Raw genomic sequence first — 15,088 nt, forward strand, 5'->3', positions numbered from 1 at the left:
TTATGCATGTCAATGTGATAATAGGCAGAGGAGGACAGCAAGAAGATTTAATAAGTCAGTTATAATGTCAGAAGGTGTATAAGATGTGTGAAGCATTGAGCCAAACAAACTGTTGCTCCACATCACTACTTACAAATCAGTGCTGAAAAATTGGGTGGCAAACTGGATTTTGAGCTGAACATCACATTGTGTAAAACATCACATTGTGGGTATTTTTGTTACTTATAGCAAAAAAAAATCCTCACCCTCTCTTCCCAATCTAAAAGATTAATTAATATGGAGTTAAACTGGAACTCTGAATCATAGAATCTTAAAGCACGAAAGCCCATTGTGCCTATGCCAGCTCTTTGAAAGAGCTATCCAAATAGTTCCGCTCTCCCACTCTTTCCCCATAACCCTGCAAATTTTTCCTTTGAGCGTATACAACAACTTGTATTTATATGGTGCCTATAACGTAGTAAAACATCCCAAGGCGCATCACAGGAACATTATCAAACAAAATTTGACACCGAGTCACATAAGGGGGTATTAGGACAGGTGACCAAAAGCTTGGTCAAAGAGGTAGGTTTTAAGGAGCAGCTTGAAGGAGGAGTGAGAGGTAGAGAGGCGGAGAGGTTTAGGGAGGGAATTCCAGAGCTTCGGGCCTAGACAGCTGAAGGCACAGCCACCAAATGGTGGAGCGATTAAAATCGGGATGCGCAAGAGGCAAGAATTGGAGGAGCGCAGAGATCTCGGAGGGTTGTAGGGCTGGAGGAGGTTACAGAGATAGGTAGGGGCGAGGCCATGGAGGGATTTGAAAGCAAGGATGAGAATTTTAAAATCAAGGTGTTCCTGAACCGGGAACCAATGTAGATCAGCGAGCAGAGGGGTGAATGGGACTTGGCACGAGTTAGGATATGGGCAGCAAAGGTTTGGATGAGCTCAAGTTTATGGAGAGGGGAAGATGGGAGGCCAGCCGGGAGAGCACAGGAGTAGTCCAGTCTAGAGGTAACAAAGGCATGGATGAGGGTTTCAGCAGCAGATGAGCTGAGGCAGGGGCAGAGATGGGCGATGTTACGGAGGTGGAAGTAGGCGGTCTTGGTGATGGAGCAGATATGTGGTCGGTAGCTCATCTCACGGTCAAATAGGATGCCAAGGTGCGAACGATCTGGTTCAATATATCCAATTCCCTTTTGAAAGTTACTATTGAATCTGCTTCCACCACCCTTGCAGGCAGTGTATTCCAGATCATAACAACTTGCTGTGTAAAAACATTTCTCCTCATCTCCCCTCTCGTTATTTTGCCAATTAGCTTAAATCTATGTCCTCTGGTTACCAACCTATCGCCAGTGGAATCAGTTTCTCCTTATTTACTCTATCAAAACCCCTCATAACTTTGAACACTTTTATTAAATCTTTCCTTAACCTTCTCTGCTGTAAGGAGACCAATCCCAGCTTCTCTAGTCTCTCCACTGAAGTTCTCATAACTGAAGTTCCTCTATAGGGTATTCCTTATTTCCTGTTATTCTTAGAACTGGACAAGTAGTCAAACAAAGGAAGTCGCCCTCACTGATGGTAGTTTCGTTAATCAAAAGTAATTATTTAATGATATAATTTATAACAGCGTTCATGAAGCAAAATCAAACCATACATATGACTTCTATAAAATCCCATTATACACTTAATATGTAATGACTTAACAATTCATGCACACATCAGACAAATCATGTAATATATATAACCTTAAACCGAGGATTTTCTCATCGAGGCCTGGTGGTGGTCAGCTCTTCAGTCCATGAGGTCCTCTTCTTCTTCTGTGAGGTTCGACTGCAGTGTGCATGGTGGTTCCTTTTGACTGTCGTGTGGTGAAGAGACTGTTCTTATCTTGAGCTCTTTTTATATTGTTTTTACCAATAGGATGCAGGATCGGGGAGTGTCTTTCTTTTTGTCCAATTGTTCCCTGTTGCTATGCCTCAATCATTAACATACCCCAATGATTGACAGTTTAGGCTTTGATCATGTGACTGGAGACCCTTTGATGTAGAAAAGACCAAGAACGGGTGGGTGTTGAAAATAGTTGTTTTTTGGGTCGCGATCGCAACCCGGCTTTATTTCCGGGTTTAACGTCTTCACATAAAAGTACAGGCTTCCCACTGGGAATGCAAAGTCCCAAAATTTTGCGGTGCAACCCAAAAAACACAACTATTTTCAACTCCCATCCGCCCCCAACCCACCCATTCTTAGGGTTTAAAATCATGGATTGTAAAAGGCCCCTTTACTATCTCTATCTATGGCCTTTCATGTAAAGATAGCCCCTTTCATTTATATATGCAGACATTCTTAATGGCCCTGACGTCTTCAATTTTGATTGCTTCAGTGGTTTCGAATCCATTCCTTATACCATTTAACCATATGCTGGGTGCAGTACTATTTGCTGTTTTACAAATCCCAGTTCTTTGAACAGATTACCAGATAGGAATGAGAGGCTCATGCCTTTTCACACCTATCATTGCTTTCCCGATCCAAAGCCTTTGATGTATGCCCTTGTTGCCTTCTCTTACATTACCCCCTGCTGTGTTGCAAAGCTTGTGTTTTAAAAGCTCAATATTATCCATCTAGCTTATTTATTTAATAATCTAGATATCTATCCACAGTACAATGTCTTTGATCCCGAAACTCATACTTCTCCAATGCCATCAGCATCATTGAGGGAAAACAGGATTTGCGAGAACACAGTTTACTACACTATTGTGTTTGCAGGTTTTCAAACGTCTTTGTTTAAAAGGGGCACAGTTTACCCTTTCCTTCAAGTGTCTTTTATTAAAGGGGTTTTGAACTCCACACCTCATCCTTGCTATTGTTTTAGTATATCTCCTCTGCACCTTCCCCAAGGCCTTGACATTCCTTCCTAATGTGTCGTGCCCAGAATTGGACATCATAATCTAGATGAAGTGAAGATGGGCGACAGTGGCGTGAGAATGCAGAACTGCTCTCACAGCCTACATGACAAAGCTGCAGCTAATCCCACTAGTCAGGGAAACATCTAGATGAGTAACCATAAAAAGTAACACCTGTAAACAAGGAACATACTGAGGAATGAAGTTACTATTGTAAAAACACAGCGTGTCCTCCACGTCATTTGTGATGAGAAGAGGTATATGAAACACAAGAAAGCAACAATGAAAAATAACAGAAAAATAGTTTTACCAACCCTAAAAGTTGGGTTCACTGTTCTCTGGCTCCTAACGTACACGCTTCAAAGTCACGAGATGGAAAGTCGGAGGCAAAGCCGCAACAAGCCAAATCTATCTGTCAAGAAGGGCCAATCTCCTCAACAGAAACAGATTCCCCATCCCAACCCCCAGCAGGATGTCTGGCTGCAGATTGTATGCAAGAGTTAGTCCAACATCTGAATCAATGTTTATAGTGCAAGCACAGGGGGAGACTTTCTGGGCCTTGAAATTGGTGAGACAGATTGTGGTTGTTATTTATGGGTCAAGAGGATAAGAGATTTGCTTCAAGTATTATTCTCACCTGGTCAATTATTGAGACATTCAGGCACTTACTACAAGACTCACTATAAGAGCCCCATTTTAAAAATCAAATATTTATTAAGAACTGTTTACGCTGAGCCTTTTTTATGATGTACAACCTGCAACAACTAGTCTGAAGTTGGGATTTGTCTGTGGTATTGTAGGATAAGTGCTTGCTTGGTTTTCTCCATAGCTATTCTCTTTTTACAGCTTTTCTTTTCCTGAATCTGTATAGATTTTCTCTATGTTGGTTTTCTATTCATAACTTTCCTTTCATTTGTATTCACTAGAGGAGAGGATGCTGCCAATATCACAGTAAAAGAGGAAGTCGCAGAGAAATTGGATAGGATAAAAATAGGTAAAGAGGAGGTTCTTCAACGGTTGGCAGAGCTCAGTGTAGAAAAGTCACCTGGTCCAGATAGGTGGAGATAGCAAACACTCTGGGCACAATCTTCCAATCCTCCTTAGATATGGGAGCAGTGCCAGAAGATTGGAGGATTGCAAATGTTACACCAATGTTCAAAATAGGGGAGAGAGATAAACCGGGCAACTACAGGTCAGTCAGCCTAATGTCTGTGGTGGGGAAACTTTGAGACAATAATCCAAGACAAAATTAATTGTCACTGGGAAAGATAGGGAAAAATAAATGACAGCCAGCACAGATTTGTTAAAGGCAAGTCGTGTTTGACTAACTTGATTGAGCTCTTTAATGAAGTAACGGAGAGGGTTGATGGGGGTAGTGTGGTTGATGTTGTGTATATGGACTTTCAAAAGGCATTTTATAAAGTACCGCATAATAGACTTGTTAGCAAAATTGAAGCCCATGGGATTAAAGGTGCAATGGTAGCGTGGATACGAAATTGGCTAAGAGAGAAAAAATAGAGGGTAGCGGTGAATGGTTGTTTTTCAGACTGGAGGGAAGTATACATTGGTGTCCCCCAGGGGTCGGCATTAGCACCACTGCTCTTCTTGATGTATATTAATGACCTGGACTTGGGTATATAGGGCGTAATTTCAAAATTTGCAGATGACAAGAAACTCGGAAATGTTCAGACTTCTGGAGGACGTAGACAGATTGGTGAAATGGGTAGACGCATGCCAGATGCAATTTAATGCAGATATGTGTGAAGTGATGCATTTTGGTAGGAATAATGAAGAGAGGCTATATAAACTAAATGGTACAAATTTTAAGGGGGATGCAGGAACTGAAACACCTGGGGGTGTACGTACACAAATCTTTGAAGGTGGCAGGACAAGTTGAGAAGGCTGTTAAAAAATCCTATGAGATCCTTGGCTTTATAAACAGAGGCATAGAGTACAAAAGCAAGGAGGTTATGCTGAACCTTTATAAATCACTGGTTAGGCCTCAGCTGGAGCATTATGTCCAATTATGGGCATCACACTTTAGCAAGGATGCCAAGGCCTTAAAGAGGGTGCAGAGGAGATTTACGAGAATGGTACCAGGGTTAGGGGACTTCAGTTATGTGGAGAGACTAGAAAAGTTGGGGTTGTTCTCCTTAGAGCAGCGAAGGTTAAGGGGAGATTTAATAGAGATTCAAAATCATGAAGGGTTTTGATAGAATAATTAAGTAGAAACTGTTACCAGTGGCAGAAGGGTCATTAACCAGAGGACACAGATTTAAGTAATTGGCAAAAGAACCAGAGACGAGATTAGGAGATTTTTTTTAATGTAGCGAGTTGTAATGACCTGGAATGCACTGCCTGAAGCAGATTCAAAAATAATTTTCAAAAGGAAATTGGATAAATACTTGAAGGGGGGAAATATGCAGGGCTATGGGGGAAGGACAGTGGTATGGGACTAATTGGATAGCTCTTCTAAAGAGCCAGCACAGTCACGATGGACCGAATGGCCTCCTTCTGTGCTGTATCATTCCATGATTCATTATAAAGTGTTTGATTTTCTTTTGTGTGAACTCCACATTAGATCACAGCTGTTCTTTCACTACTTTTTTTTAGTCTGTTCACTTCCTCTTACTGTCACACCATTGAATCTATCCTCTCTGCCCATTCTTATTCGTCTACATCTGAAATCCTCGTTGGCTCCTTTCATGCTATAACTCCACCTGAAACACTATCTGCTACTGAATCTCTCTTTGGAGCATGAAAAATACAGCAACAAAAGGGTATGGAAGTTCAGAGAAAACAGGCAGACACTTTTCTAATCAGCAAGATAAAGAAACAGTCCAAATTATTGTATAGCGCTAACTCCCTCTGTTATGGGCACCTCAAGTTAAGATCTGCTCATTTCTTTGATCTTCAAATTCCATAATCTGCTGTTGAAATAAGAAAGTGATGATTAGAATGCAACATCTAGTAATATAACCAAAACAAATTTGTACTGATGATTATAGTAAGATTGTAATAATGCATAGCAACCATGAGTTTTTTAAGGAGAAGGCTTAATGTATTTTTTTTGGAAAGACTGAGTTTATTTGGGGAAAATATTGATTAAATTTCCTATGTTTGGTAACCTTGTGCGATGCACAGACACCAGATGATGGGTCAGTAGAAAGTAGAGCTCAATAAATACATTTGAATGTGTTAGCTTATTAGCTTTTCTTTTTATACACCCTGGTGTACAGGTTCTAAGCAAGTCTTACACTGCTTTTGTAAGAAAATGAATAATCTTCTTCCTTTTTCCCGCTTAAGGTTTATTGTCTTTTTCCAAATGTGCTGTGCTTGCTTAAAAGTGAGATGGGATTCCAGGAAATTTGCTATCCCTCAGGTATAGAATAAAAGTATTTTTGTATCTGGTCTTTAATGAAAGAATATGATAGAAGTAGTTTTTCTATCCCTGGACCAGAGAAAAACCTCTCCTCTTCTCCCCTCTGGTTCTTGTGCTGAATTCAACATCTATGCACTGATTTTACTAGGCATTGGCGATTTCCTGGCATGGAGGAATGTTTTTCATTGCATCACTTCCCATATAGAGAGCTCAACCTCCTGTCCTGCTCATTTCTGAGTACCATTCAACTTTGGTTTGCAGTATTTCCACTTGGCTTATATCATACAATCATAGAATGATACAGCACAGAAGGCGGCCACTCAGCCCATCATGCATATTGCCAGCTCTTTGAATGAGCTATCCAATTAGTCCCACTCCCCTGCCCTTTCCGAATAGTATTATTTATGCATTGTGTACTGCACACTTGTATTATGCTGGAACTCAGTTACATTTTATTAGTTAACAGGTCCCTGATCAACATTCACAATGTTGTACGTGCACATTAGAGGAAGATGCCAGTTTTACACCCTTACTGAAGTTGAAAGTTACCCTCATATACTCTGCCTAACTGTAAATCGAGGGCAGAATGTCGTGATTTGAAAACTAACTCCAATATCACAGCACTAACTCCAATATCATTCTATAGTGAAAGCAGTTCAAGTAAAAATTAATTTTACTTTGGAAGTAATCCAAGGTTAGTAGCTTTGGTGTATTATACACAGATGTTTTACCCTAAAGCTTTATATCAAACCCTACCCCCCCCAAAAAAAATCTAGGTTTTCATTTTTTCCCCATTTTCTCCCCTCCTCTCCTGAAGGTGCTGGGCTATGGTTTCAGACATTGGCAGCTCTCCGGACCTTGCCTGAGTGGCCATTCTTCATGTACAGGCTGGGACAGTAAATGTCAGCAGGTTTTCAACTGTGCACCACATAACAGCTCAACCAAGTCTATTCAAAATCTGTTACGGTGTGAGCGTTTTGCACAAAATGTATTTGAACTTTGAGCTGCCTGCTGAAGTTGTGGTTTTCATGTATAGTTAATGGTACACCAGGGGACTAGATTGTGAAGCATAATCTTTTCATCATTGTACACATGCAGTGCACTGACTAATGATCATTTTTTGGCTGATGTGCTATTCTCAACAAAAAAAATTCTTCACTTAATGGTTTTTGTATGGCAAGTTTCCTGTCAATATAACAGAAGCTATCAAAAATACTGTAAAAAAAATGTTTCTTTGCTAATACATCTCATCATGTGTAACTCCCAACTGTGCCAATGGTCAGATCGCTCAAAACATAACGGGGCTATCTCAGGGTGGTCACTCTACATTGAAGTAATTAAAACATCCTGAAAAACTATTGTACAATGGCTGCACTGAGTGTCAGCAGCTATTTCTTACAGAATCTTAGAGTAGTTTTGTGCTGTGTAAGTTTGATTTGATTTGATGATGCTTGAACATTATTTAAATTTGATCTGTGATCTGTGATCTTAATGAAGTTCTACTTATCCAAGGTCTGATTGCTGTTCCTGAGAAAGGATACAAGCAGACACAAAAATGTTGAGTAAAATGGATTTACTGTTGCTTCTATTTTATTGCTGAGTACAGTTTTAAAGTGACAATTACAGCTTTACACATCCTATATTAAAGATTTTATTTGTTGTCCAGTATGAAACCATCATTTGTTTTTCATAAATGAAGCCACAGAAATGTTATTGAAACTTTGTTGGAGGGACCACTTCAAGTATCATCACTCCATCGTGTGTAATTTACACTCAGCTGCAAAGACATTCACATTTCTACATTCTTCTTGAAAAATGTTACTGAATTTTACTCTGCACAAATATTCTTCAGTTAATGGAATATCTCTGCCAGTGTATTAATTGATGATTCATGAGGGTGTGAATGCTTTAAAATATAGAAATGTTTTCCTGTGGGAGGAATACTGTGACAGACGTGTCGTTCCCTTTGGCTTTAAGCTACTTTTCCATATCTCATAACTATAAATGATTTCTTGATTTACTTCGTCACAATACTCAGAAGAAGTTATTTCAAAAGCTTCACAGCTACTCAAAGTCTTTTATGCATTACTTTTAGATGATGGAGTTGGATTCTCATAAGATATAACTTCACTGGATCTTAACTGTGATTGATATACCATGTCAAGGAGCACAGCAGCTCCCATATGGCTTTAATGGTCTCTATTTCTGTTTTGAGATTTCAATGAGTTCCCTTAAACCAATAGAATGTTAGAGGACATTACAGATTGTATAACCTTGTCCTTTTATTTCAGGTCGCCCAAAAACCCAGAACAGAAAATAATCAAGCGAGTGATTGCCCTTGAAGGAGATATCATCAGGTTAGTATTCTGTGCTGTAATGACTAGGTTCTTAAGATTTCAGTGATATATGACCGTTAATCAAGTATAAGATCTCAGCTGAATGTCCATTCCGAATTCTTGTGATTGTCATGGTGACACATTAAAAAGGCCACGTTGCTGTGTTGCTTTTAAAAGAATTGCTGCTTTTCATGTTCTGACCTAAGTGAATTCAATGTTGCAAATCTATTTCCAAGTTACTATTACTAAAACTCTAAATATTTAACACAATTCCCTCTGGCAGTGAAAATGTATTGCTTGCCCATTTAGTAGTTGGTTTTGCATGCTAAGTAAATATGCTCTCACTGTGGCATTTATCATAAATCTTACATTAAAATGGTTTGTCTCTGCAGTTTTGCATTGCAAGGTGATCTTGAAATGAGAATCCAAATGGCTGGCAGTAGCAGAACTAATAGGGTTTTGAAATTGATCACCCTGGTGGTTATGAGATTTAAATGAGAAATGGACTGAAAATGACTGTTATCTTTTTCATTATTCTTTTATTCTTATGCTGGCTATTTTGACACTATGTTTGAGTGCAGTCACTGATAAAGTTGCATTGTTTTTAACATGGTAGGTAGTAAGTGATTAGAATGTAACATCAGGGCTTGTACTAAGTTTTCTTGCAATGTTTTATATTGTTAAAATATGCAGTGAAGTTCTGAAGAATGTGTTATTGAGTAGCCTGTTTCTTTGGAGCTGTCTTCATAGGACCATAGTAGGTACAGCACAGAAGGAGGCCATTTGGCCCATTGTACCTGTGCCGGCGCTTTGAAAGAGCTATCCAATTAATTCCATTCCCCTGCTCTTTCCCCATAGCCCTGTAATTTTTTTCCCTTCAAGTATTTATCCAGTTCCCTTTTGAAACTTACTATTGAATCTGCTTCCACCACACTTTCAGGCAGTGCATTCCACATCATTACAACTCGCTGCATAAAAGAATGTTTCCTCATGTCGCCTATGGCTCTTTTGCCAATCACCTTAAATCTGTGACCTCTGGTTACTGACCCTTTTTTCACTGGAAGCAGTTTCTCCTTATTTACTCTCTCAAAACTGTTCATGATTTTGAACACCTCTATCAAATCTCCCCTTAACCTTCTCCATTCCAAGGAGAACAACCCCAGCTTCTCCAGTCTCCCCACATAACTGAAGTCCCTCATCCCTGGCACCATTCCAGTAAATCTCTTCTGCACCCACTCTAAGGCCTTGACATCCTTCCTAAAGTGTGGGGCCCAGAATTGAACACAATACTCCAGCTGCGGCCTAACCAGTGTTTTGTAAAGGTTTAGCATAACTTCCTTGCTGTCTGCCTCTATTAATAAATCCCTGGATCCTATATGCTTTTTTAAACAGCCTTCTCATCGTGTCCTGCCACCTTCAAAGACTCTGTTCCTGCACTCCCTTTAAAATTGTACCATTTAGTTTATATTGCCTCACCTCATTCACCTTACCAAAATGAATCACTTCACACTTCTCTGTTAAATTTCATCTGCCATGTGTCTGCCCATTTCATCAGTCTGTCTATGTCCTCCTGAAGTCTATCACTATCCTCCACGTAGTTTACTACATTTTCGAGTTTCGTGTCATCTGCAAACTTTGCAATTATACCCTTTGTAATTAATCCCAAGTCCAGGTCATTAATATACATCAAAAAGAGCAGTGGTCCTAATACTGACCCCTGACACCACTGTATTCTTCCCTTCAGTCTGAAAAACAACTGGCCACCACTACTCTCTGCTTTCTGTCCCTCAGCCAATTTTGTATCCACGCTGCCATTGTCCCTTTAATCCCACTGGCTTTAATTTTGCTAACAAGTCTATTATGTGGTACTTTATCAAATGCCTTTTGAAAGTCTATATACACATCAACCACACTACCCTCATCAGCCCTCTCTGTTACTGCATCAAAGAACTCAATCAAATTAGTCAAATATGATTTTCCTTTAAGAAAGGTGAGCAACCCTTAAGCTATTTATGTGATGTTATGTGGCGTACCTGACACAGTGAGGGCACTAAGCAAAGATCTACCTACTTGTAATGAACAATTCCAGAAACGGCATATGATAACTTACCAGCTCTATTGACAAAAGTGATGGTTGAATCAATCTTTGGAAATAAAAACAGAAAATGTTGAAAATTAACAGCAGATCAGTCAGCATCTGTAAAGAGAAAAGGTAGGCTTTTGATGTTTCAGTTGTACAATTCTTCATCAGAACTGAAGAGTGAAAGATGAAAAGGCATTTTAGTACAGTTTAAAAAAAAATTCAGATAAAAAGAGAGAGGGGGATAGGGAGAAAACAACAGATATGCCAATCACAGAGAGCATGTAAATGGGTTGAATGATCTGCAAACTCCTTAATGAAAACACTATTAGATTATATAAAAGATCATCAGTGAGATTGAGAGGCATAAAGGAACAAAAGAATATGCAGATACCGTAAGGTGAGAAGATAATCTGACAATTGAATCAGTTGGTACTGTTTCCATAAACCTCTACAGTATATATGTGGTGTGTAAAAAGCTGTAGCATACTGTAGACAAACATCAAAATATTATAAACACTGGCTGATCTCCTGTGGCATTGTTCATGGACAAAATGCTTCAAAAACTATGGAGAGTGTCTCTCTCGATGTAATTCTTCACTTGTCTCTTGCTCTAATTCTTTCTCTTTCTCTTACACACCAGCCCTGATTTGAACTCTGAGCAGGGAATGGGTAGGCGGGATGGGGGGTGGAATGAGTGGCAACCCCCCCGCCCATCGATGCCGCCATTCTGAGGCCCGGGGGATTTTAACTCTCGGGTCTCATTTTTATCTGATTGACGGGCTGCCTATTTTTTTGGCGCAATTTCCGCTGGGATGTCTGAGGCCTATTTAAAGCAGGAATGGACCTTCTGCCTGATTTGCTTGTTACACTGCTACAAGAAGGATCAAGTAGGCGAAAGAATCATAGGGCTGCCCCAGGATTTTTGATGCCTCCCTGGAGGTTAGGATAAGGAGGTAGGTACCCAGAACCTGGGTTCAATGTAGAAAGAGTTTCAATAACCTCACGAGCAGCAAGGGCGACTACAGCTCTTCAATTTCCTTGATTGTTTGCAGCGCTTTCAAGATATATCCACCTAAACCCTGTGATGCTCATGGATATAGCTCCATCCCCATACAAAAGACCAGCTCACACAAGTTTCCTGCATTTAAACTACTAATGCACGGGCATAGACTTACACCCAAAAATCTAGGCATAGCACAGCCGAAAGTCACCTGATATCGGCGTACCTGAGATCGCTGGAGTTTGATAGTGATTTTCTTCACAATCTTGTTTTGACATTTTCCATACTGAGACCTGCACTATACTTAACCAAAGTGCTGTAAGTCTTAGTGCATCCGAAACTTTTTGTCCCTTGCGCTCGCCCACGCATTCAGGGGGACTAAGCAACTGGAATGGCCTTCCCAATGGGCATACCCCTGTTCTGCAAAAGTAGCTTTTGAAAGTGTAGCCACTGTTGTAATGTAGGAAACATGGCAGCCAATTTGCGCACAGCAAGGGCATAATGAGCAATAATCATTTTATTCCTTCTTGGATTGATGTGAAGTTCGCCAAAAAAAAAATTAAATCTGCTGATTTTCAGAATTCTTCTGTCCCGTTAAATGTGTTACTGCCTTCTACATTTTCCTGGTTGGCAGTGGCAGGCTCCTTCTTGGTAGCGGAGATCTCTGCATGAGCACTGGTCCTGGCACAGAAAGATGAGTTGCAGTAGTGGGCAGAAGTCATGCCCTGACCCTCCTCTGGTGAGAGGAGGGAAACCCAGCCCATTAACTCTGTACAAAACAAAGTCCCCTGGCTTTTGTTGTATTTATGGCCGCAATGGACAGAATTATCTTATTATGAAAGATGCTACTGCTCAAAATCTTGTTCCCAGCTAGAAGAGTGTAAAGCTCCATGCCCTAGTAGCAGGCACTGCCCATCTGCTATGACATAAACATAAAGCAGTGTTCAAATGGATCCACAATTTCTACCAAAAATGTTAGATGCCCATCTAGTTTAAGAAATTATAATATTATTGCCGTCAATCTAAGAAAGAATAAAATGTTCACCATTGGTTATAAAATGATTACTTTATTGCTCCAACGCCTCTCCTCCATTGTCCAGCTGAGTGGGACTGTCCTCGCCTGGTTCCATTCCTATTTATCCAGTCGTAGCCAGAGTATCAACTGCAAAGCCTTCTCTTCCAGCTCCTGCACCATTACCTCTGGAGTCCCGCAAAGATTTATCCTTGGCCCCTCCTATTTCTAATCTACATGCTGCCCCTTGGCAACATAATCCGAAAACACGGCAGGTTAGTCATGTACACTGACGAAACCCAGCTCTACCTCACCATCACCTCTCTCTCACCCTATACTGCCTCTGATTTGTCACACTGCTTTCTGACATCCAGTAGAAATTTCCCCCAATGAAATATTGGGAAGACTGAAGCCATTAACTTCAGACCCCGACACAAAGTCCATTCCCTAGCCACTGACTCCATCCCACTCCCTGGCCACTGTCTGAGGCTGAACAAGACCATTCGCAACCTTGGCGTCTTATTTGACCCTGAGATGAGCTTCCGACCCCATATCCTCTCCATCACCAAGGCTGCCTACTTCCACCTCCGTACCATCACCCATCTCCGCCCCTGCCTCAGCTCATCTGCTGCTGAAACCCTCATCCATGCCTTTGTTACCTCTAGACTTGACTAGTCCAATGTTCTCCTGGCTGGCCTCCCACCTTGCAACCTCTGTAATCTTGATGTCATCCAAAATTCTGCTGCCTGTCTGCTAACTTGTATTCACCTGTCATCCCTGTGCTTTCTGACCTACTTTGGCTCCCGGTCTGGCAAAATTATGATTTTAAAATTCTCATCCTTGCTTTCAAATTCCTCCATGGCTTCACCCCTCCCTATCTCCATAACCTCCTCCAGCCCTACAAATCTCCGAGATCTCTGCCCTCCTCCAATTCTGGCCTCTTGCACATCCCCAATTTTCACCGCTCCACCATTGCTCCATGCCTTCAGCTGCCTAGGCCCTAAGTTCTGGAATTCCCTCTCTAACCTCTTTACCTCTCTCTCCTCCTTTAAAATGCTCCTTAATATCTACCTCTTTGTCCAAGATTTTGGTCACCTGTCCTAATATCTCCTTATGTGGCTCCGTGTCATATTTTGTTTGATGACACTCCTGTGAAGTGCCTTGGGACATTTTACTATGTTAATGGTGCTATATAAATGCAAGTTATTATTGTTGTTGTAGTCATTATAGTGAAGGATGGAGCTTTCTCTTTCACTCTGCAATGAGTGATCATATAGCACATCAGTAACAGGCCGAGCTCCCAGCTTGGTTTGTTTGACAGTGAAGCTGCAATCTCCATGTTTTCTACAATAGTTAGCTTTTCCCCCTTCTGTTTTCTCCCAATTTTCCTTTCACCCATCTTTCTCTATCTGGAAGGACACTTGCACATTTTCAATATCAATGTCATTATCAATATCAATATTCACTATTGAACCTTGTGGTAGGGCACCTTCATGGACCATAGTAGGTGGTGTGCCCATTTTTCTATAGTGTGGATACATCTTTTCCCATTCCACCTGAAAACTAATAAAACTACACAGGAGTCCAGTAAAAGTGTCCGCGACTTCAATTCAAACCACAACCTTAGACATGTGAAGTAAGCATCAGCTGTGAAATTAGTGCTTTGCAGTATATCACGTTCTATGTCTAATTCTGGTGTTTATGGATTTACACATCCCCAGAACAAAATGCTGCCAAGTATCTCAACGCTGGTGTTTATTATATATAATTATTGTTATTTTTCACAATTCCAACCACTGACATTTCACAGCAGTAAAAATAAATGTTCAGTTTTCTACTACTTGCTCAAGGGGTGATGTTAACAAAACCACAACCAAAAAGTTCGACTCTTGTCTTTACAGGTGATTTCTAAAATCTTTTACAGTTTACATTAGTACAAATATCTCTCATAATAGTCTACTGTAACTGGTAAAAACAGCTTTCAGAGAATGATACTAAACCATCATTCACATGTTGGTTAATATGTTAATTGTTTTAAGATTTTATTGATAGGCTCTTGCTTATATTAAGGTGTTGGTCCATGACATTTTCAGTATAGTAAGGACTGCACAGCTTTATGCATCACATTAGAAATCAGGTCTTAAAATATTAATTAAAGAGAAATATACCAAAATAATTACTCCAGGATATGGGCTCCAAAACTCATTATCTTTTTGAATTAGATGCCCAAATAACTTGAATAATGTAATTTATAAATATCTCATTCCCATGTAATTTCTTTCGGGACAAAATTGACTTTGGGTAAAATTAATTGAATAAATAATTGCATAATTTCAAAGAAATCAAAAAGAGCCCGTCACTGGCAACAAGGAGAATGCAACACCAGAAGAGGCGGTAAG

The 15,088-nt window shown here is 40.3% G+C and overlaps 1 protein-coding gene across 5 annotated transcripts in view; it reads left to right on the forward strand.

The window, feature by feature from the left end:
* The window catches only part of immp2l (inner mitochondrial membrane peptidase subunit 2), a 496,795-nt gene that overhangs the window by 355,815 nt on the left and 125,892 nt on the right, over positions 1–15,088 (forward strand). For all 5 annotated transcript variants that reach the window (XM_067999579.1, XM_067999576.1, XM_067999575.1 and 2 more), the window contains one exon: positions 8,550–8,615. In XM_067999579.1, the coding sequence (XP_067855680.1) occupies positions 8,550–8,615 (66 nt within the window). The remainder of the gene's footprint in view (positions 1–8,549; positions 8,616–15,088) is intronic.

This window comes from Heptranchias perlo, chromosome 18, assembly GCF_035084215.1.
Source record: "Heptranchias perlo isolate sHepPer1 chromosome 18, sHepPer1.hap1, whole genome shotgun sequence".
In the NCBI taxonomy this organism is placed as follows: domain Eukaryota; kingdom Metazoa; phylum Chordata; class Chondrichthyes; order Hexanchiformes; family Hexanchidae; genus Heptranchias; species Heptranchias perlo.